The sequence below is a fragment of the Myotis brandtii genome, unplaced genomic scaffold (genome assembly GCF_000412655.1).
Source record: "Myotis brandtii unplaced genomic scaffold, ASM41265v1 scaffold395, whole genome shotgun sequence".
Taxonomy (NCBI): Eukaryota; Metazoa; Chordata; class Mammalia; order Chiroptera; family Vespertilionidae; genus Myotis; species Myotis brandtii.
The window spans coordinates 2,465,895-2,487,665 of NW_005365155.1; the positions used below are offsets into that span (position 1 = coordinate 2,465,895).

At 41.3% G+C, this 21,771-nt stretch overlaps 1 protein-coding gene across 5 annotated transcripts in view; it reads left to right on the forward strand.

Moving 5' to 3' along the window:
• ARID1B (AT rich interactive domain 1B (SWI1-like)) overlaps window positions 1-21,771 on the forward strand; it is a 407,074-nt gene that overhangs the window by 162,990 nt on the left and 222,313 nt on the right. For all 5 annotated transcript variants that reach the window (XM_014545060.1, XM_014545058.1, XM_014545059.1 and 2 more), the window contains 2 exons: window positions 571-720; window positions 17,190-17,300. In XM_014545060.1, coding sequence (XP_014400546.1) covers window positions 571-720; window positions 17,190-17,300 — 261 coding nt within the window. The remainder of the gene's footprint in view (window positions 1-570; window positions 721-17,189; window positions 17,301-21,771) is intronic.

The following is a 21,771-nucleotide window of genomic DNA, read 5'->3' on the forward strand; positions in this document are numbered from 1 at the left end:
GGTTTGTGTGTGTGTGTGTGTGTGTGTGTGTGTGGTGTGTGTGTGTTTAGCAAAATATTCAGTGGAATTGCTAATGTAACTGTACCGTATGTGCTAAAAACGTAATTGGGAAGTTTTGGCCTTATTTGAAAGAAGCATGCGCCCTATACATGCACCCAAACCACAAGATTCTGCAAAATGGGAGTTAGTGAACTTGGACTGTTGGCATTCATTTTCATCTTGTGTGTCGCATGAGAATGGATTAACATAATGCTTCTTTCTTAGCTATTTTTAAATGTCAGTATTAGGAGCCCGTCCTCCCCTCCACACACACATTTTATGAAGTTACTAATATTTACTATCTGATAAAAATATTATTTTTTAAAGCAATGTCAAATTATCTTTTGCTTTCATTGATAGTATGCGAATAGAAGGCAAGGGGTCGATTTATGTAAGGGAAAGAATATTAAAAATATTGAATTCAATTGCTTAGCAAAGAACCCACTTCATGTTGCTGAATTGAAACCATATTTGATCTCACTGAATTGCACCTTTTGACTTCCTCGCTTCCTTTGCCTGCCTTTTTGACAGATGCCGCCTCAGTATGGACAGCAAGGTGTGAGTGGTTACTGCCAGCAGGGCCAGCAGCCATATTACAACCAGCAGCCGCAGCCTCCGCACCTGCCTCCGCAGGCGCAGTACCTGCCATCCCAGTCTCAGCAGCGGTACCAGCCGCAGCAGGTGAGCCCCACCAGCTGCCCTTCTCCAGGCCTCGCACTGGCCGCGAGGTCTGGTCCCAAAGACAGACCGGGCTCCTGTCCCACTTAACAAATTCCCTTCTTAGTGGGAAAAATGTAGTGTTAGAAAATGCAAAACTATAACCTAATCTAAACTGTTTGTTTATGGATGGGTGTTTGAAATTGAAAGGTAGGAAGAATGTTTAATAGCGTCTTACATTACTGGATAATGACAGCAGAAAATGTGAGACTTTTCATGTTCTTTGTCATTTGTGTTTTGAATCTTTCAAGAAAGTGGTTTGTCACTTTGAGGCTTATTCAGGAAAGTGCTTTTATCAATCATTTAATCTTGCGAGTTGGTACATTCATGGTATTTTTACCGTGAACTTTTTTTTGTTTTGTTTTTGTTTTAATGGCAAGCACCACTATATTAAAACATCGATTCCTTTGGCAGTGTTATTCTTCTGTAACCAGCTTATAAACAGCCACTTCAATTACAATATATTATAAAACTAAAAGGAATCATGTACTCTAAGTATATGAAGCAGCGTCTAGTTTAAATTAGCCTCATTAAATACTCTTGTAGGTTATGGGCTATACATTCAGCTTATATAATTTTAGGAAAACAGTAATATATGCATTTGGTAAATATATGCATTTGGTAAAATTGTTCAGTTTCATCTTGTTTTAGAGACTGTCATTAGGGGATACTAAAGCATCATGAGCTAGGGACTCTGAATCCAAATAAAACTTTCATGCACTTCATCATAAGCATCATGATGTAACTTTCCATTTTATATATTTTTTCTCTTCTTTCTCTTTTGTGGGGTAGGGCTGGTGAAGAGATGGGAAGACAGGACATTGACTTTTCAGTTTTTAAAGTGCTTTTTACACATCTTGAGATTGGTTGAGGCTAAGCAAAATATATAAATATATGAAGCTTAGTTTTAATCAGTTCAGTTGAATTCTTAAGTATTATCTTGGGTTCATTGGAGTCTTCCCACATCACTTTTATTTAAGAGTTCTAAAAGGAGTTTCTGACTTTAGACAAAATACATTAAACATGTTAAATCCTGTCTTTTGCATACATGTTTTCAAAATTTCGTTACCATGTAAAGGGATTTATCGAGGGAGGAATGTACATTATTTCCAAGTTATTTGTTCTGGTCTTTTATTAAACTGTGGGAAATTAAAAACCTTTCTCATATCTTTTTCAGTAAGAGCCTGGTGTCTGGGTTTGTGAGATGTAAAGTTATAGGTTTTTCGGGGGTTTTCAGAACTGATTGAACTTCTCTGTAGATGTAGAATGTTTTGTCATGTCATCAAAATTTAGGAAGGACTCAAGAGAGAGATTACATTACTCATTTTCCTTCAGTGTGCTGAAATGAATCTCTGATTGTAAAACCAATTTGATTAAGGATTCTGAGTGCCTGTCATTTCCTTAAGACCAAGCTCAAAATTGACTTCCTTTATGAAGCAGCCACTGATGACTTCTGCCACATGGCAATTAGTTATTTAATATCCTTCACATTTAAATATTTAAAGCATACTACAGGTAAAATTGTATTTTAATGAATAGTATTCTAATGGGCTTAGTTTAGGCTTGTTTTATGCTTTGATTGATACATATCATTGTATAGGAAATACTACATAACCATGACTTTTTAACATAAATATTGTGTTTATACTGAGAAAAACCAAACATTCCTCAGAGTATGTTGGAAATGTTTTATTTTCATGCTCCCTAACTGCCGAGTGTCTAGTATTTTTCAAGTTTCATTAAATTCATGACAGGACAAAGCAGTGGAAGGTGGACATGTTTCAGTGGCCTAACTGGAGGGTCTGGTTTGACAGGGACAGTTTATGTTTTAGAGAGTTCGATGTTCTTTCTATGTTCAGACTGACTTAGAAAGTTTCTCTGGGAAGTGAAATCTTGTGTTTTAGATATAGTTAGCACCTCCCAAAACAGAAGAATTCCCCCAAATATATCCAAAAACAAAAATAGCCAATAAAATATTTTCAAAATCAAGCTGAATTTTAATAAGAATTTGTAATACTGAATTCACATACATTTAAAAACCAAAGTGGTTTAACTATGTTTAATGTAATAAGCCAGTTTTTCACAACAGACATAATATTCCTTTCTGCAGACTTCAGTTTTGTTTCCAATCATAGCATACATAGATTTTATATTAGGGAATCAACCAGCAAATAATACTTCATGTGTCTGGTCAATGTGATTGATACAGAAGGTAATTTTAGAGTTCCATTAAGATACCTCACTCATTTTGTGTCTTTAACAATTTTTTATATATAATGTTTTGAATAATCAATACATTCATTTGCTTTAGAAATTAAAAAGTACAAAGAAAGGTCTCCCACCACAGTTTTTTTTCCCTAATCCACCACCACTCCCTCCTTTGCCAGGTAACCACTTTATTAGTTTATTGTATTTCTTCCCAGAGTTTCTTATACAAAGCAGCAAAATACCGTATTTTAATTTTTACACACATGATGGCATACTATATATAACATACTGTTTGTACTCTCTATTTTTTTGTAACCCCATTCCCCATTCACTTAAATATATTTTCTGTAGATCTCTGCAAAAAAGTACATAAGGTAGTCCTTTATTCTTTTTAATATAGCTTTATTCATGAACCGACCCTAATCTATTTTACCAGTTCTCTTTTTGTGGGCATCTAGATTATTTTTAGTTATTTGCAATTTAAACAATATTGCCATGATAAACTTTGAATATGTGCCATTTCATAAATGTGCAAGCATATCTGCAGGATAAGTTCCTGGAAGCGACACTACAGCTATAATTTTGGAAAATATTGCCAGATTGTTCCTCTTAGGGGTTGTACCAGTCTATACTCCTACCATCGATGTGTGAGAATACTTGTTTCCTGGCATATGTGCCAAAGGCATGGTTTTATGAAGCTTCTGGATTTTTGCCAATCTGATCATGTAGTTTTAATTTGCATTTATCTTGTGATTGATGGCTGAACATCTTATATATTTAAAAGTATTTGTGTTTCCTTTCCTTCAAGACTTTAAACTCATTTTTTTATCTTAAATTTTTCTATTTAGTTGTTGGTCTTTAAAAAAATTGATTTATGAAAACTCTTTATATATTAGGGAGACCAGACCTTTGTAATTTAAGTAAGTAACCACTATTCCTCATCTTGTCATTTGTCTTTTGACATATTATGGGATTTTTTTTTTAGGAGGATGGTCATATGGAGGGGCTTATATGTATATATATATGCAGTATATGTATACACATCTGATTGGTTAGGATAGATTTATTATAAGGAATTTGTCTCACATAATTATGGAGACTGGCAAGTCCAGACTCCGCTGTGTGGGCCAGCATGCTGGAGACCCAAGAGAGGCGCTGTTTAGTTGTGGTCCAAAGGCTGACGGCTGGACACCCAGGAGGAGGGCCCACGTCAAGATGAAGTCTGAAGGTAGGTGGCTGGTGATGCCTTGTGGCTTCCAGAAGCCGGTTTTTCTGTTCTAGTCAGACCTTCAGTTGATTGGATGAGGTAACCCACATTATAGAGAGCAGTCTACTTTATTGAAAATCACTGATTTACATGCTAATTTCATCCAGAAACACTCCAAGTCGACACATAAAATTAACCGTTAGAGTTCTCTTTCCCCAATTGATTGGAGATGCCACTTTTGTTAGTTACTGAATTTCCTTAGGTACAGTGTGTGGGGTTATATTCTTGATTTTTTAAAAAAAATTTTATTGGTCCTTCTATTAATGCCCAGTATTCTACAGTTTTTATTATTTTTTTCATTGCCGGTAGGGTTAGTATGTCTTCATTAGTTTTCTTTTTCAGAGTTTTGGTAGGGTTAGGTTAGTATGTCTTCATTAGTTTTCTTTTTCAGAGTTTTCTTGGCTATTTGTGTATGTTTGTTTTTTCATATAAACTTTTCATTTTCTACCATGCTTTTTCCTAAGAATGTTGTTATTATAATGTGGTCTCTTTATTTTTCATTATATTTTTTTCTGTGAAACAGATGATTCTAGACCACTGAGTTTGGGGGTTTTGTCACACTTCGTTACTGGCTGACATGGTTGGAGCCCTTCCTAGGTGAGGCTGTGAGTGCATTACATCAGGATAAGCGCAATGTTCCGTTGTCCCACAATAGTGATGTGAGGGTTGATCATAGATCCGGGTGCTGATGGCTTCTGGGACCACTTTAAATGGAATTTTTTTCGTGAGGCTTTGCAGACCACACCATTAAGTGTTGATTTTGACCAGAAACCCTGGTGATGGTTAGACTGTGGTTGCTAATTCTCAAAGGGGCCATTTTCTAGTTCCTCCTACTTTTGAGTATTAAGTTCAAGTCAGGTATTTCTCTCTTCTGTTTAGTGGGGTTTCATGCTCTTAATTGACAGGTATTTTCTCATATTTTACTCCCCTTTGGCAGGCCCTATACTACTTCTCCTTTCCCTGTTTCCTATGTAGTTATCAAATGGAAAGTTAAAATATGAGCAAAGGTCAGCTTCTATTGCTCTTACTTTCTGTGTTCTTGGTTTACTTTCTGTATGTATCTGGTTTTACTCACATTTATGTTAAGTTCCGAATGCATCTGAAAAGGCATTATATCCAATATTTTAGGTCTTTCAATGAGTAGACATTTAGAATGTCTAATCTGCCATACTGTTGGAACTGGGACTCTCTTACCACCCAGTTGTTAATTTGACATCCCTTACACAATTTAAAACTATACACATGTAATATAATAGATAATATATAATGTACAGGCAGTACATTCCCATTATATAATGAAACTTTTCTATTGTCTCCTTTATTCTTTCTAAATAAAATTCACAGATCTTATGGATATAAAATTCATAGATAGTATAGATTACCTAAACAAAATTTCAAACAAGTCAGAAAAATGCATTAACTGTATATGGAAAAGAGAAAGAAAGTAGTAGATGGTAAAATATTGAATATATAATTAGGTAAATGCTCTCAAATATTAAGAGAGTTGTGAAAAAGGTGCTTGTGTGTATTTGTGGGATCACTGTGAACTTGACCGCTATACAATGTGACCGATCCAGGAGCATTAGCAACTCATGTCATAAGCAGGTTTTTAGTGGTAAGCAACTCTTGGTCAAAACAAAGTCTAATCTTCCCTCAATATACGTGATAGTTTATTCCTAGAAAATTCAATGTATAGTAAAATTATTTTAAGAGTCCTGTGGAATTGGGTTCTAGGCTCAGACAAGTAATTAACATTTTGTATTGTTTTGTTTTTAAATCTAAATGAATGTTGGGATTTTTGAAAGTAGTGTGGGAGACTGTCTGTTGGGTCAGAGTCTCATACATTGTAGGATGATCTGTCATCCCCACGCTACACCCACTGAGTTTCCTCATCCTTGGAACAACCAACTGCCTCCTTGAAACCTACTAACATATATATTTTATATGCTTCCTAACTTTTTTGAAATAAAATTTATATATAATATGAATGACCTAGATACAAAGTTTTAAACATTATCAGTATAATGCCCTAAATGTAATGGGAAGAATAAAAAGTAGTTTTTCATAAAATGTTGTTTTTCCTAAGTCATGCTCAGACATGTCTACACTTGAAGACGTGTGCAATAGTCAGAGGTGCAATAGCCATCTATGTGGGTGATAACCCTGACCTCTCCACTGATACAAATGAGAGTGATATAGATACAGTGTTGCGTGAACAGCTCAAAATTATGAGCAGGATTAGAATCTGTGGGATTTATTACCACCCAGCAGTAAGTATAGAAAATGAAAATACACAACTTTTAAAAGAACATGTTTATAGAGTTGTTCCAAGAATCAAGTAACCTGGAAGGAGTTCCCTGGGGTGGGACCCAGACGGATGGTCTGTGTTAATTCCCTTTCCCCTGACTGGTCCTCTGCTGTCCAGCTCACTTCAGGACTGTGAGCTGACAGCCTTGCAGAGCCCTCTCTGTTCTCATGGCTTAAAACTACGCTTTTCACAGCCAGAAAAATCTTCTTGTCCTTAGAGAAGATTTGTAGGCGGTAACTTTATTCCAGTGAGTCTCAATTCATCTTAAGAGAAAAGATATGTCAGGATGGATTTTTTTTAAAACCCCTAGTGTAAAGTGGCAAGAGTATTTTAGGCTTTGGCTTTTTGGGTATAGTTTTTCTTCCAGCTGATAGGATGATCGCAGATTTTGGGAGAAATATTGGGTATTATGAGTGCATACTTCTCAAGATATAACTTTATCTTTTTATTCTTTTAACCTTTGGTTTACTGAAAAAATTGCAGATGATAGAATGGGTAGAAAAGAAAAATGTAAACCATTTATTGAACTTTTTGTGCTTGGGAATGTCCTATATGCTGGGAACCCAGTGTGTCCAACCTGAAGGGGCTCCAGTCCAGTAGAAGGGCCGGCATGCACAGTGGGACGGGGGTCTCAAGCTATGGGCTGGTGCTGGTAAACGGGCCCTAGAGGAGGGCTTGAGGAATGGGGCAAGTTTGCTGGGTAGAGAAGCAGAAACAATCATGGGGTCGGACCAGTTTCTTGTTCTTAAAAGTAGAGGTAATGCCCAACCTTGAATGATACTGAACTAGACTCTGAGGTTGGTTAAAGAGTCAGCGTCATTTTGAAGGAACATATTAGTTATGTTTGGAATTGGTGACTTGTATTATTTTTTCTTAATGATTTTTTCATAAAAGATTATTGTTTAATACTTTTTAAAACGGAAAATAGTACTTGCTTGGCAGGCCATGTGGCACAGTGGATCAATCTCTCAATAGTTGAACCAAGTGGAAGTCTGAGTCAACTTACATGTGAGTGTTTAAATATGTTCTAAACTAGAGGCCCGGTGCATGGATTCGTGCACATTGAAAGAAAATTAATTAGAAGGTGGCCTGCGGGGCAGGACTGGGCGAGATGGGCCAGACACGCCCTGGAGCCAACCTCCTGCGGTCCCTCCCTGGCAGTGGTCCCTCCCTGGTCAGCCGCACGTAGGGCAACGCCATGGCTCAAAGGGCATCTGAGGAGTGAGCGGGATTCCTCCGGCAGGTGGGGTCCCTCGGTCTGGCCTGCGGGAATCAGGCCGAAACTGGCAGTCCAACATCCCCTGAGGGGTCCCGGAGTGCAAGAGGGCACTTTGCAAAGTTAATGTTGCTCGGCAGCTCCTGCGTTGAGCGTCTGCCTCCTGGTGGTCAGTGCGCGTCATAGCTGTCGGCTGGTCGGCCAGTCACTTAGCCTTTTATATATAAAGGTACTACTTTATTTAGACATCTTTGTGATCTGCTATTTCAAAAGAAGATGCAGTAAATGGAAAGCATTTGGCAAATGGGCATCATTTGAAAAGGAGATAGCTTTGGAGCATGAGGGTAAAATACTTTAAGCTTAATAACCTGTCACTCAAATAGGTCACTAAAGGAGTTCAGAGATTACATTAAGCACATTGGCAGTGACCCATTGTAGTATAAACACTTCTTTATTGCTGTTGTTATTTAATTTCTCTAATCTATATTTCCTATTATTTATATGACAAAATGTTAACTTATAAGCTGCTGCTGCTTCTGTAGCTTTTGTGGAAAATTAACCATAAAAGGCCTGTGTTAAATCATGGAAATGTTTATATCCTTTGCTTTATAAGATTTGTAATGGGAGCAAAGACAGGGGCATTTATTGTTGTCATTAATTGCTTAGTATTTAGCTACTAACTTTGGAGTCTATGAATTAACTTGATAATAAAAGCTTTGGAATATAGGTTGATTAAAATTGTTCTTGTTTTAAAGGTAATTGATTACTAGGGAAGCCTTAGGTCACGTGTGAATTTTGAATCTCCTCCTTTCTTCTTGCTATCTCTATTGCAGTGGTCTTAGCTTGGAACCATTGCAGGGGGCGGGGGGCGGGTGTTCCTTTTAAGTTTGAAGAGTTTGTGAGCAGCTAAGGAGAGAACATTTACTTTCAGGTCTGAGCAAGCCACCGTAGACTTGAGGAACCATGTGACTGCTTCTGGGACTTGGTTGGAGCCCTCCTGGCTGCTGGGAGGTGGTGCCAGGGCCTGGCTGCTGCATCAGCAGCGGGATGGCTCCTGGCCAGGCTGGCAGAGGTTAGGAGGGCGAAAGGAGAAAGTGGCGGCTTTCCTCACTCCGCTGTGTTTTTTCTCCCTTGGGAGACAGAGCAGGATAGTAAAAGCTCAGCACTAATTTTGAATATAGAGATAATTTGCTGCCTTAACAATTTCAGTTCATATAGAATGGTCAGTTTTATGAGTTTGGGGGTGTGTGTTTTGTTTTTGTTATTCCTGAAAGCTTCTTAAATAAGTAAATAGAAGAAACTACTGAAGAATGAAGAAAACCATTTTGAGAATGTTAGAGCATCATTTGACACGAATGTTCTGTTGTTTCTAATTGCTGTAGAAGTCAGGGTGATCCTAGTCAGTAGCAGTTATGGCTGCCTGGGCCTTTGCTGTTATTTTATTGAAGTGGAGAAAAGAAAGAGAAATATCCTCAAACTTGATGCAGATCTCTTTCAGTAATAAAGCATTTTTGGCTCTTTGGTGGAAAACTTTCAATAGTTACTGTTTTTCTGTTTTATATTATAATTGGGAATTGAATTATAATTTGATAATGCTACTCATTTCATGTTTAAAATATTAATTTTTTTTCAAGTACCAGAGTAAAGGAAAAGAACGGAATTATATAGTGTGAACAACACTAATACTTCACTTTAGAAAGGTGGTGGAAGGTACCTCCAGGAGCCTGGCCATAGGTAGGCCCGGAGCGCGTGCGCTGCCTGGCCTGGTGTTTAGAAATGTGCAGCCCCTTGATACTTACTCGTTTGTTATTAATGACCCTGAGAGGTCATACAGCAATTTGTGCCTGAATGTGGTGGGGCTTGGGTTTGATCCCAACTCTATTTTAATGTAAAGGTTGATGGTCTTCTTTGTTAGTGTTTACAGTAGGGATGCATTTTGCCCCAGAGATAGGCTGATAGTCAAGCCTTAAGGCCACCGGAATGGGCCTTTCCATTTGTTAACCTAGTGTTTCAAGCTTTGTGTTCATTATAGTCACCTGGAAGGCTTGTTAAATTTGTACAGTTTCTGATTCTGTAGCTGGAGTATGGCCCAATCATTTCATTTCTAACAAGTTCCCAGGTAATGCTGATATTGCCACTGAGGCAGAGAAGCAAGGGGAGGAGTGTCAGAATAGGCAAGGATGGCAGTTGGTCGAGATGAGATTGAGAAAGGATCACTGAATCAGCAGTGAGGGCAGGCTTTACCTTGGGGGTCTAGGGGGAAATGAAGCTGGCAAGGTTAATTTAGTGAAGATTATGGAGGGATTTTTTTTTAAAGACAGCTAAGTGTTGGGATTAAATAGTACAGCAAACATGTTAAAGATAAAATGGGAGGAGGATAAGGAACTGGAAAGGATTAAATGGTCTGTGCTCAGTGGGTTTTCTTGGGAGAGGAGATGGAGGGAACGGGACCCATCTGGAAGTTCTTGTAGTCTCAGGTGAAAGCTTGAGTCAGCACCACAGCTTCAGCCTGCTTTGGGATTAGCTTCATTTCATTTAAATGAAAATCGCTAAACATAAACAGAAGTAGATGGGACCCCCAAGCACCCAGCACTGGGCTTTCAGCAGTTACATGGCCAGTCTTGCTGCATCTAAGCTTTGCTTTCTTCCCTCACCCCCAACTTCCACCTTCAGTACTGTATTGAAGTGAATCCCTGACAATATATCAGTTTATCTGTAAACATTTTAGTATATCTGTAAAAGATAAATGGTTTTATAAAAAAATCATAGTAGAGTTCTCCCATTTGAAATATAATTTTTTTGTAGTTATCTAGTGTTCACATTTCTAGTAGTCTCAAATGGAACAAATGTTTCTGTTTTATTTACATTGTTTGAATCAAGACCCCCAAAAAGTCTAGTCTTACAGTTGGTTTATACCTTTTCATCGCTAGGATTTTCTTCTGTCTCTGCCTCTCTCTTTCTCCCTCCCTCTCCTTTTCTTTTTTCTGTTGTAACTTATTTGCTGAAGAAGCTGGGTCACTTGTTTAGTAGAGATCCCACAGTTTGGGATTTGCTGATTGATTCTCTGTGGTTTAATGTGTCCCTTTTATTTCCTACTAGAGCCTGGTGCACGAATTTGTGCACGGGGTGGAGGTGGGGTGTGAGGGGACCGTGGGAGGTTAGCTGGCCGGGGGGAGGGACCGCAGGTTGTCCGCTGGCCCCAAGGAGGGAGCTGGCCCTCGGCCCCCCCTGGGAAAGGGGCCGCGTCCACCACCACCCGCCCCCCGGTTTCCCAGCCCAGGACCAAAGGCCCCAGCAGGGTTGGGAGAGGAGGCGATGGTCACCTGGTTGGGCACGGAAGGTTCCCCGCCTCTCCTCCTTCCCTCGCCACCCTGACGCCACCAGCATGGGTGGGCAGCCCCAGGGGAAGGGAGAGGATGGGAGCAAGACAAACCCTTGTGTCGAGGGCTGACTTTCAATAGATTGCAGCGAGGGAGCTGCTCTGCTACATAGGAAACCCCAACCCAGAAGCAGGTCGTCTATGAATGGTTTAGCACCAGGGGCTGATGGGGGCTAGCCAGGGGGAGAGACTGCAGGAGGTTGGCAGTGGGAGCATACTGACTACCAGGGGGCAGCTCCTGTGTTGCGTGTCTGCCCCCTGGTGGTCAGTGCGCATCATAGCGACTGGTTGACCTGTCTTTCCGGTTGTTCAGTCATAACGCTCGCTTAGGATTTTATATATATAGACTAGACGCCTGGTGCACGAAATTCATGCATAGGGGTGGGGTGGGGGGTTCATCAGCCCAGCCTGGACCCTCTCGCAATCCGGGACCCCTTGGGGGATTTCTGCAGGATCGGGCCTAAACTGGCAGTCGGACATCCCTCTCGCAATCTGGGACCGCTGGCTCCTAACCGCTGGCCTGCCTGATCGCCCCTAACCACTTTGTCTGCCTGCCTCATAGCCCCCAACCACTCGCCTGATTGCCTCTACCCACAAAGCCTGCCTGCCTGACCACCCCTAACCCCTCTGCCTCTCTGCCTGATTGCCTCTAACTGCTCACCTGCCTGCCTGATCACCCCTAACCACTTACCTGCCTGCCTGATCGCCCCTAAACACCTCTGCCTTGGCCCTGGCCTCTGCGGCTTTGTCCGGAATAATGTCCGGAAGGTCGTTCAGTTGTCCGGTCTAATTAGCATATTACGCTTTTATTATTATAGAAAATCTGGTAGTTAGAAATACGGGCTTTGTCAAACTTATCAATTATTTTGGGCAAGAACATTTCATTGCTGGCTTGTTCATGAGGAGGTATACAATGTCTTGACTTTTCTCTCTTTCATGGCACTACTGATCATTGCTATAGTCTTCTCCCTCTTAATTTTCAGGATATTTTTTACTGCATTCTTTTGCCATAAGACTGCCAGTAACAAACAACAAAATGTGTTTTGTAGCACATTGCTACCAGGCAATGTAGCTGTTAACATGATAAATATTCTTGGATGTGAGCCCAAGTTTTGTTCAGTTTTATGTGTTTATCCTCATACATTTACTTTGTATTGCTGTGTCTAATTCTAAGTGTGAGCTCTGAGAAGCCACTCAGTCAGTCATTCACCAGGTTCTTATTGAGTGCTCCACACGAAATACACGAGGAAGTAAGAATCTCATTCAGGAGACACACAAACAAATAGTTAAAACACAACATTGGAAGTTCTTTTAGAGGGCTGAGTTGAAGTCGGCATGAGGTGGTTTTGTGTGATGGTGGAGTTCATTTCTACAGGGATCTTGGGGACAGCCAGGTGCTTTGCAGATACAGAGGGAAGGACATCCACTTGGAACCGAGACTGAAACCGAGAGAGCCACACATGCAGACACGTGGCCCTGTGGGAGCCCCTGAGCAGTGAGTGGGTGAAGCCAGGGACATGCAGTGCCCCGGGAGAGGCCCAGGTGAGGCTGGAGTGGCAGCTGGAGGGTCAGTGGGTGAAGCCAGGGACATGCAGAGGCCCAGGTGAGGCTGGAGTGGCAGCTGGAGGGTATTTGATGAGCTGCTCTGTACCAGACCAAGGACTGGACTTAATTGTGCGGGCACCGAGGAGGAGGCCTCGGCCATGCAGTGCACCATGCCATCCGTGGTTTAGCATGTCTGCTGTGCGAACATGTGGGCCAGCGAGTGTGGCCCAAAGCGGCCAGTGAAGGTGCTGGCAGTTGGAAGGGGGAAGGGGATGACCTTGGCAGTGATTTGGGGTTTGGTGAAGCGTCAGATGGGTGTGGATGGTGCAGGCGATCAGGTGTAAGGACAGTCAGGAGAGTCATTTCTGGACACGATGAGTGCATAGGGCTCTGCCTACAGTAGAGATGGTCAAAGTGTGGAGAAAGTGCATGGGACTGGAAGTAGAGACTCGGAAGTCTCACCCTCCACGTCAGCGTGGAGACCTGGGGTAAAGTCTGAGGGACCCAGCTTTCGAGGCGCAGACAGACAGAGGAGGCAGCAGCGGAGCCTCGTGTGAACGTAATCTGTGATTATGTTGGGACACTTCTTGCTAACGGTGCACAGAATAAACGAAGATAAAGCGCAGATGCTCATCACTGGCCATGCCCTGGCGGAGGAGGCTGAGCGGCGAAGCTGAGTGTGGCTCTGGAAGGAGCTTGTGGGCCTGTGGCCGCAGGGCTGCTGCCTCTGTGATGGCTCCTGGGAAACAGATGCTGCGCGCTATTTTCACTTCTCTCAAAAGGGAAAATTCTCTTCTGAGTCTTTTCTGTTAGCAAAACAGGTTCCAATGTAGAGCTTTCCTAAAAGTGAGGTGGCATAAAGCGAACTTGGGAAAAGTGGGCGATACCCGACTTCCCAGTGTGATAGTCTGTGAGAGGCGCGCTTTGCGTGCGTGTGGCAGGGGCTCAGTCATGGTGTGTGTGCAAACGAGTGCACAGGCTAGTGTGCTCTGTTTAGACTTGTGAGAAGCAAGGCTGGCAGTGACGCTCTAAAACAGGGCGGCTGTGCTTGTAGACTATGATGCTGGCGTCGCTCTCTTATTGTTGTTACAGTACTTACTCTCTTTACTCTTCCTGAAATGAAAGTGAGGACGTACCAGAACGTGAAAACGCACAGAAGGGGGGAGCTCAGGTTTGTTAGGAGATGTAACTCCTGTCTTCGTTAAAACAGCCAAGCACAGACTTTCTAGTCCCAGTGTAAGTCACATGGCGATGATGATGGCCTTCGTTCAAAACTGGGAACCTTTCTGGATGTTCTCTCAGTGAAATTAATGCTTTCGTCAAACATAAAATTGAGGCGGAACAAGTCCCATTTTCAGCGATTCTCACTGGCACATGGCGATGATGATGGCCTTCGTTCAAAACTGGGGACCTTTCTGGATGTTCTGTCAGTGAAATTAATGCTTCCATCAAACATAAAATTGAGGCAGAACAAGTCCCATTTTCAGCGATTCTCACTGTTGTGTCCCCCCCCACCCCCCGTATTTAATAATGGAAAGCCTCTTGTGGTTAGGAGACTTTGGTGAAATCTACTTAGTTTGAACTTTCAAAGCCGTAAAATTCCCTGATAGCTCGCTCAGTCTGTTAAGTGTTGCTTATTTTACAGCGGACAGCTTCTAAATTGAAATGTGTATTCACTATAGTTGTAATGGTCTTTTTCAACTTTAAAAATAACCAGTTCATTCAGCTACAAAAGAAAATATAAAGAAATTTCGAAGGCTAATAAAAGCACAGGGCACATGAGCCTGTTCCTGTTTCTTAATGGAAGATTACTAGCATCCGTGTCTGAAAGCCCATGAATGTGTGTGTGTTTGAGGAGCAAGCCTCTGCTCATTTGTTTGCCTATTGTGAGCTGTCCTGCACCTTTGTGGGGTTTTTGTAACAGGGTGAAGGCCCCTGAATGGAGGCCTTGTGCCCTACTTGATTTGAAATCCTCCCTGTTAATCTAAAGGCCCCCGCAGGGCACCCAGCTGGAAGCCCGTGTGACAAGTGGAAGTCGGGATCTGGAAGAAACTTGGTGTTGGGGGAAGGGGGCCAGGCGAGTGGTAATCTTTCAGCCTTGGCTTTTGTCCCCTGCAGCCTACTTGTTACACTCTGCTGGCAACCGGATTGCAGAGCTAACCCTTTTAAGTATCCTTGGATTGCATGTGCTCACCTGTCTTTTATAGGTTAAAAACCTGGACAACTTGGATTTAATTCCCTTACGGAGTGTACTGCTGACAGGGCATTATGCATTACTGTTAGAGGTTAGCTATCTTGATTAATTATGTGTGTGGATTTATTTAAAGGGAAGAAGGGCTGCTTGGGAAATGCTGCTTGGCCTGCCCTTCACAGAGCCTGTTTAAGCAGGTTGCACCAACACTTGGCTGGTTAAATCTAGTTTGTGCAGCTTGTGTACTTTGTAGTATCAGCTATTGGTTCAAAGTTTCTTGGCTTAAGAAGCCATGTAATTTTAAGTGCATTACTGCATGAGAAAGGGGTGGGGCAGCAAAAGCTTTTTATAGGGTTTCACCTAATAAACCTTAATTTTTAAAATAAAGATTAATTTTTGAAGTATTATTTTGAGGATTTAACAGGAGCATTAGAACGTCATATTTCTTTAATTCTAACACATTTAAACTGACAGGGAAAGGGAGAGAACTTTATTTTTAAGTGATGTTTTTTCTTTTTCCCCCTCTTCAATCAGAAACTGGTTCTTCCACTTTGAGTGCCAATGAAGGCCTGCTGTAATAAGTATTTCGCATTCCGTCCTGCTGTTGGGTTTCAGGTGCCAGTGGTGTAGAGTGCTTAGTAGCTGAGCAGGCACAGTTAGGCAGTGCGAGGCCTGGTGCGGAGTAAGTTCGGTGTGGCGTGGCATTTGGTTTCTATAATGTCACTCCAGCACAGTGCTGAGGCCACGCGGAATACATCCTGGAAAAGTGTTCCACAGGATGCCAGAAAGGCCATGTTAATGATAAGTTTCTGGTACCTCAGCAGGTTTTGGGGGCGTGTTTTGTTCCCCACTGCTGTTTTATTCTTTATTGTGGTTCTCTGGAGACTGTGCCACGTGAACGTAGGAATTGTAAGCGCTTTGTTTATTGGTTTTTGTAGAATCCCCAGGATACTTTGAGCTTAATAATTATGTTGTTTTGTTGGTTATTGAGAGGGCATATTAAAAGCCAGTTGATAATAAAGTTTTCATTAATTATTTTAACATTTTCAAGGTAATATTAAAGGCAGTTCAACCAAAATCAGAGTCAAACATTACCAGCAAAATCAGAATTACACAGTAAAATAGTTTTTGGTTTGCTTTGGTTTATTTTTTATTTTTTTTATTTTTGAAAGAGAAGCGAAAGAGGTTTAATAGCTCTTATCTATTTCATTCCCTGAAAAAACATGTTGAGTATTAACTTCACAAGGTGAATATAACAAATGAAAAAGGGGAAAAGATAGAAACCCATCCAATTCTTGAATCATGGATTGAGTTTTGGAAGACAGTTTGATCTTCTACTCTGTTTTGCTGATTCTCTCTTAGCATTTCCTATCTTCTGATTAGCTGTATTGTACCTTCCCATTTCCACTGGTGCTGGGGTCCAACCCCAGCAGGTCCAGGGGTCCCCAAAGGTGTGGACGGAGTTGGCGAAGAAGACCTGAAATGGAGGCAGCGTTCAGTTTTGGGTTCTCTCGCCTGGTTCTATCCAGGATGTCCAGCCAAGTTCTGTCTTGGTTCTCCAGCCAGGTTCTCCAGGTTCTCTAGCCAGGTTCTTCAGCCAGGTTCTATCCAGGTTCTCCTGCCATGTTCTGTCTAGGTTCTACAGCTAAGTTCTGTAGCCAGATTCTGTCCAGGATCTTTTGCCATGTTCTCTCGCTAGGTTCTGTCCTGGATCTCCAGCCAAGTTCGGTTGCCAGGTTCTATCCAGGTTCTGTATTATCGGTTTGCTTTGGTTTAGAACAGTGGTCTCAACCTTCTGGCCCTTTAAATACAGTTCCTCATGTTGTGACCCAACCATAAAATTATTTTCGTTGCTACTTCATAACTGTAATGTTGCTACTGTTATGAATCGTCATGTAAATATCTGATATGCAGGATGATCTTAGGCGACCCCTGTGAAAGGGTCGTTCGACTGCCAAAGGGGTCGCGACCCACAGGTTGAGAACCGCTGGTTTAGAAGGAAGTTGGTTATAGCTGCCCTCCTCCAACTTTTACTGACTAGTCATCTTCCTGCAAAGTTCAAATACGGCCTTTGGTTCATACGGTCTTGTAATAAGTTTAGCTCTTAATGACGTGTATGTTTGTGCTCTTGACAGTTCACTGCCTTTTTGTTTTTACTTTTGATAAAGTATTAAGAAATGATAGCTGTGACATTTTATGCCTGCTTAAAGGTAACATGAGTTGATAGTCTGTGATAAACCTTTGCTTCATTTTGGTTACGGAAGAAGCTTATAACGCATTGCAATATTTATGAAGTGCTTTCTGTTTGTGTTTGCTTAGGACATGTCTCAGGAAGGCTATGGAACTAGGTCTCAACCTCCTCTGGCTCCTGGGAAACCTAACCATGAAGACTTGAACCTGATTCAACAAGAACGACCATCAAGTTTACCAGTAAGACATTAATGTGCTGATTTGGAAATGTCAGGGGTTAAAGATTTTTTAAGAAGCTGTTGTTTTTGTTTGTTCTACTTTATATTAAAGCTTAGAAGTTTCTAGATTTCAGATATATTTGCGATTTTTTTAAGGGCTTTATTCTTAGGAGCTATGTAGGCCTACGAATAAATTTGGATAAGTCTATTTCATTGTACGCATCTCTGAGTCCAGTTGGAGGGTTTTATTGGCTGCTGGGTTTTGTGGCAGAAAAGTGTTTGTGTGGTACGGCTGCACTTGGTACAGCCTGTTGCTCTCTGGTCATGGTACAGTCCTGAGGGGGTTTTATAAGAGCTCAGTATTAAGGGGTTCCCACTAGGCAAAGCATATAAATGATGAGATAAAGCATCCGGTGGTGGTTTGAATTTCTTCAGGGACTTTATATAATGAGAAATCGCCCAATTTTTTTCACCCAAAAGAAAGTATTTTAGTTTAAAATTGGAAAAAGCAGCATATAAGTATTTCCACCAGCAAATACTGTTTGGTGGCTGGTGTACATATCGACTAGAGTAGAGGCTGTATTACAGGGTATAATGCTGATGCTCATAAATAGTTCATCTGTGCTTGATTTGCTTTTTTAATAAACAGCCTAATTTAAATGAGGTTTTCCTTATAAACTAAAATAATACATCTGTACAAAATTTTATATTTTCTTGTTAAAATGTTTTGGTTTGAAGAATTATTGTTATTGCTTAATCTCTATTAAGAAATTTTATTTCAGGTGGGAGTTCAGGCTAACCACAATATTAAATATGTTTACATTAAGCACGATTTATTATATTGCTTCTGAACATTGAGAACAGCATTGGTAATGAATGTCATGCATGGCATTTGGCAGGCATACCACCCCCATTTTCCATGTACACGTAGCCCTAGGGAAGAAGGTAAGTGATGGCGACAGGGTGTCCAGGATCTGTAAATCTGATGCACACGTTTTTGAAACTCGAATTTTACAGCTTTTATTTCTCTGGTGGGTGGCACTTATTGTGGCGTGTTTTTAGTCACCGTGGAGTACTGATTGTATAGTTACTTGGTTTTTGAAGGAATGAAGAACGTGGTGGATTCTGTGTGTTATCCTGTAAGCTTTTTTCTTTAGATAAATCACAGAGAGCATGTAGTATGTGGGTGTGCGTGTGTGCTCATGTGTGCGTGCACACACACTGTTGATAAATGGAGCGTTTGCTGAGTATTTGGAAATTGGCCTGGTTTTAGGAATTTGACTCCTGAGAAGCAGATGGACAATGAATTCCACTTTGCTTTCTCCCACCAGTTTTTAAGTCTTCTCAGAGAAGCTAACTTTGTATGTTTGTGGTTGGTTGGTGCTATACACTGATACGCAGATTGGAGACTTTGTTCTGTATTGATCCGGGTGTTCTGTTAGCTATAAGAATAGTTTCAGTGTTCTGCTTTCTTCAGATCCGCTGGAACTGTGGCATCACCCACAGGCTGTGCATCTCCTCCGGCCCTGATGGGAATGGGGAGTTGACATTCAGCTAACTCACTGCAGACTTAGGGGGGGAGGAAGTGTGGGAGTCCCAGAACACTGCTGCAGAAGCCTGCTTTGGGATGGTGCTTTTTGAGTTGATTACTATTGGTAAAGCAGCTAAACGTATTTTAGGAAGTAAGGCAATATGTTCATCAATCGTTTAAATTTTTCTGAATTACTCTATTTGTATACATATCATATAATGGCTTGTTTTCTTTCTTAAGTGTTAAGTGTTGCCCTAGTTGGTATTTCCTTTCTTTTTTTGGTAACTCACAGCTAATTAAGATGCTGCCTGACTCAATAACATTTCAATGATCTTTTTTAGAGAGCAAAGTTTTCAAGTTTTATGGTGAGTTTATGGAAGTACCATACCGGTCACTGAATGAAGGACAAACTATATAGATCAGTCGGTGTACCTAACCCATACCCCCATCTGTGAAGATGAAAACTGGCTTTATTTAAATGAATTTTAGCACGCCACATATTTTTCCAACAGACTCTGTTTATGTAGAAAGTTTCTAAATGAAGTTTACAAATATGTTTTTATTTAGGTGGATACATTGATATACACAATTAAGGTAATTATAGTTTGGGGAAAAGATTGGTTGGTGTTCAGTACGGATCTAATATCACATATTTTTAGTGTTACATTTATTATTAAGTATTTTAATTCTCCAACTTGGCTAAGTAGATACTATCGGTACTGTGAAACTATACTTGTTATTTATCTGAATTTCCTATGGAGTCTTTTGTAGATTTATGCTGTGTTTTTTCTTAACAAATGTCGGTGATATATATTTTGTCTTTTTACTTAAGGTAAAAGGTAATCCATCATATTTGTAATCTCTAGCTTTGTAATTTGGAACTAAGGAAATTGTGGTCTTATCTGTACATTTTTAAAATGTGGCACAGTGATTCTAATGTATAGTTAGTAAGTCTTATCATTACAAATGTGACTACAAGGAACCTTTTTGCTTATATTGAGGTGGATTTTGTAATATTTTTCTGCATTGTGATGTTTTCTTCAGCATGTGTTTGTTCCACAGTTAACTTTCCATTACAAAAAGTCAGGACCTTTCCAGCATCCTTTTGCCAGATCTATAATTCGATGCCTTAGTGAGCTGTCCTCTCACCATTGTTTGAACTGGTATTTGTCTATATTTGCACATCGTTAAATTCTTGGTGATCTTCAGTAGCTAATGTAGTTGTTTCCCAGCTGACTTAGGTCTTCAGATCATCCACATAAAGCAAATGACTGATAAATTAATACTTGTCCTCTTGTTGCCCTGGGGCCATGACCAGTAATATTTGCTTTTCACTTAATGCACTCAGACCTAATCTCAGAACAAATCTTCCTTAACAATGTCCACTTATTTCCATACCTCTTAACCATACAGCTTTTTCCCTGTTGAGATACATTAACTTACATGCCTTTTGTATTACCATTATTGACAAATCTTAGCATATAACATGTAATGTTGAATTAGTTTGAGCCTGGCCCTAGTGGCTCAGTTGGTTGGGCATCGTCCTGTGCACCAAAAGGTTGCCTGTTAGATTCCTGGGCACATAGGCCCAGGTTGGGCACATATACCCACGTCAGGGCACATATACCCAGGTCAGGGCACATATACCCAGGTTGCAGGTTCTACCCCCGGTCAGGGCAATGTCTCTCTCTCTCTCTCTCTCTCTCTCTCACTCGCGCTTACTCTCCCCTCTCTTCCCCTCTCTCTCTGTCTTCCTTCCCACCCTCTCTCTCCAGTCAGGGCAGGTATGGAGATCAACTGATCAATGTCTCTCTCTCTCTCTCTCTCTCTCTCACTCGCGCTTACTCTCCCCTCTCTTCCCCTCTCTCTCTGTCTTCCTTCCCACCCTCTCTCTCCCTTCCTCTCTCTAAGCATGTCCTTGATTAAGTATGAAAAACATTAGTTTGAAGAACTCTGTCTCCTTGTAGTATCATCACTTAGAAAATTAGAGCATATTCTATAGTTTTTTCCTACCTCTAATATTGATATAAAGTGAAGCCAGAATTTTTAAACGAAATAAACAGTGGAAAGTCTAAAAAATGCTATAAATTTAACTTTTATTTTATAAACATTGAATATATCTCAATTTACATTCTAAGATAACCCCCAAAATGTGATGCAGCACTTTTTGTTGAGTCTTTTGTTATATTTTCATCTTTTGTGGCATTCACTGTTTATCTTTTTATTCTAGTTATTTTTTATAGCTGTCTTGGTTCCCATTAGAGTAGGATCTTTTTTGAATATTTATGTTTCATGCAGTAGGTATTTTCCTAATAGTTGATGTGAAAACTTGTAAGAACACTAGAGGCCCAGTGCACGAATTCGTGCAGTGGTGGGGTCCCTTGGGGTGGCCTGGGGAGATCGGGCTGGAACCTGCAGCCCAATGCCGCCTGCAGCTCCTACCTGCCGCTCCTGCTCATCTCGGCCCCACTGCGCCTGCCACGGGCTTGCGCCCAATTAGTCCCAGTTGGGAGAGGCTCGCACCACAGCAGCGCTCACCAGCCATGAGCCCTGCTTCTGGTGTGCTCCCGAGGGGAGTGGCCTTCGGGATTGGGCCGAAATCTGCTCTCTGACAACCCCTGAGGGGTCCCGGATTGTGAGAGGGCACAGGCTAGGCCGAGGGACCCCACCAGTGTACAGTCGGGGCCGGGGAGGGACCGCAGGAGGGCTCCAGGGCGTTTCCAGCCCCATCTCACCCAGTCCTGATCAGCCGGACCCCAGCAGCAAGCTAACCTACCGATCGGAGCATCTGCTCCCTGCTGGTCAGTGCACATCATAGCAACTGGTCAATCAGTCAACTGTCTGCCCCCCTGGTGGTCAGTGCACGTCATAGCGAGCGGTTGAGCGGCCTTAGCATATCATTAGCATATTACACTTTGATTGGTTGAATAGTCGACTAGTCACCGGACTACCAGACACACAG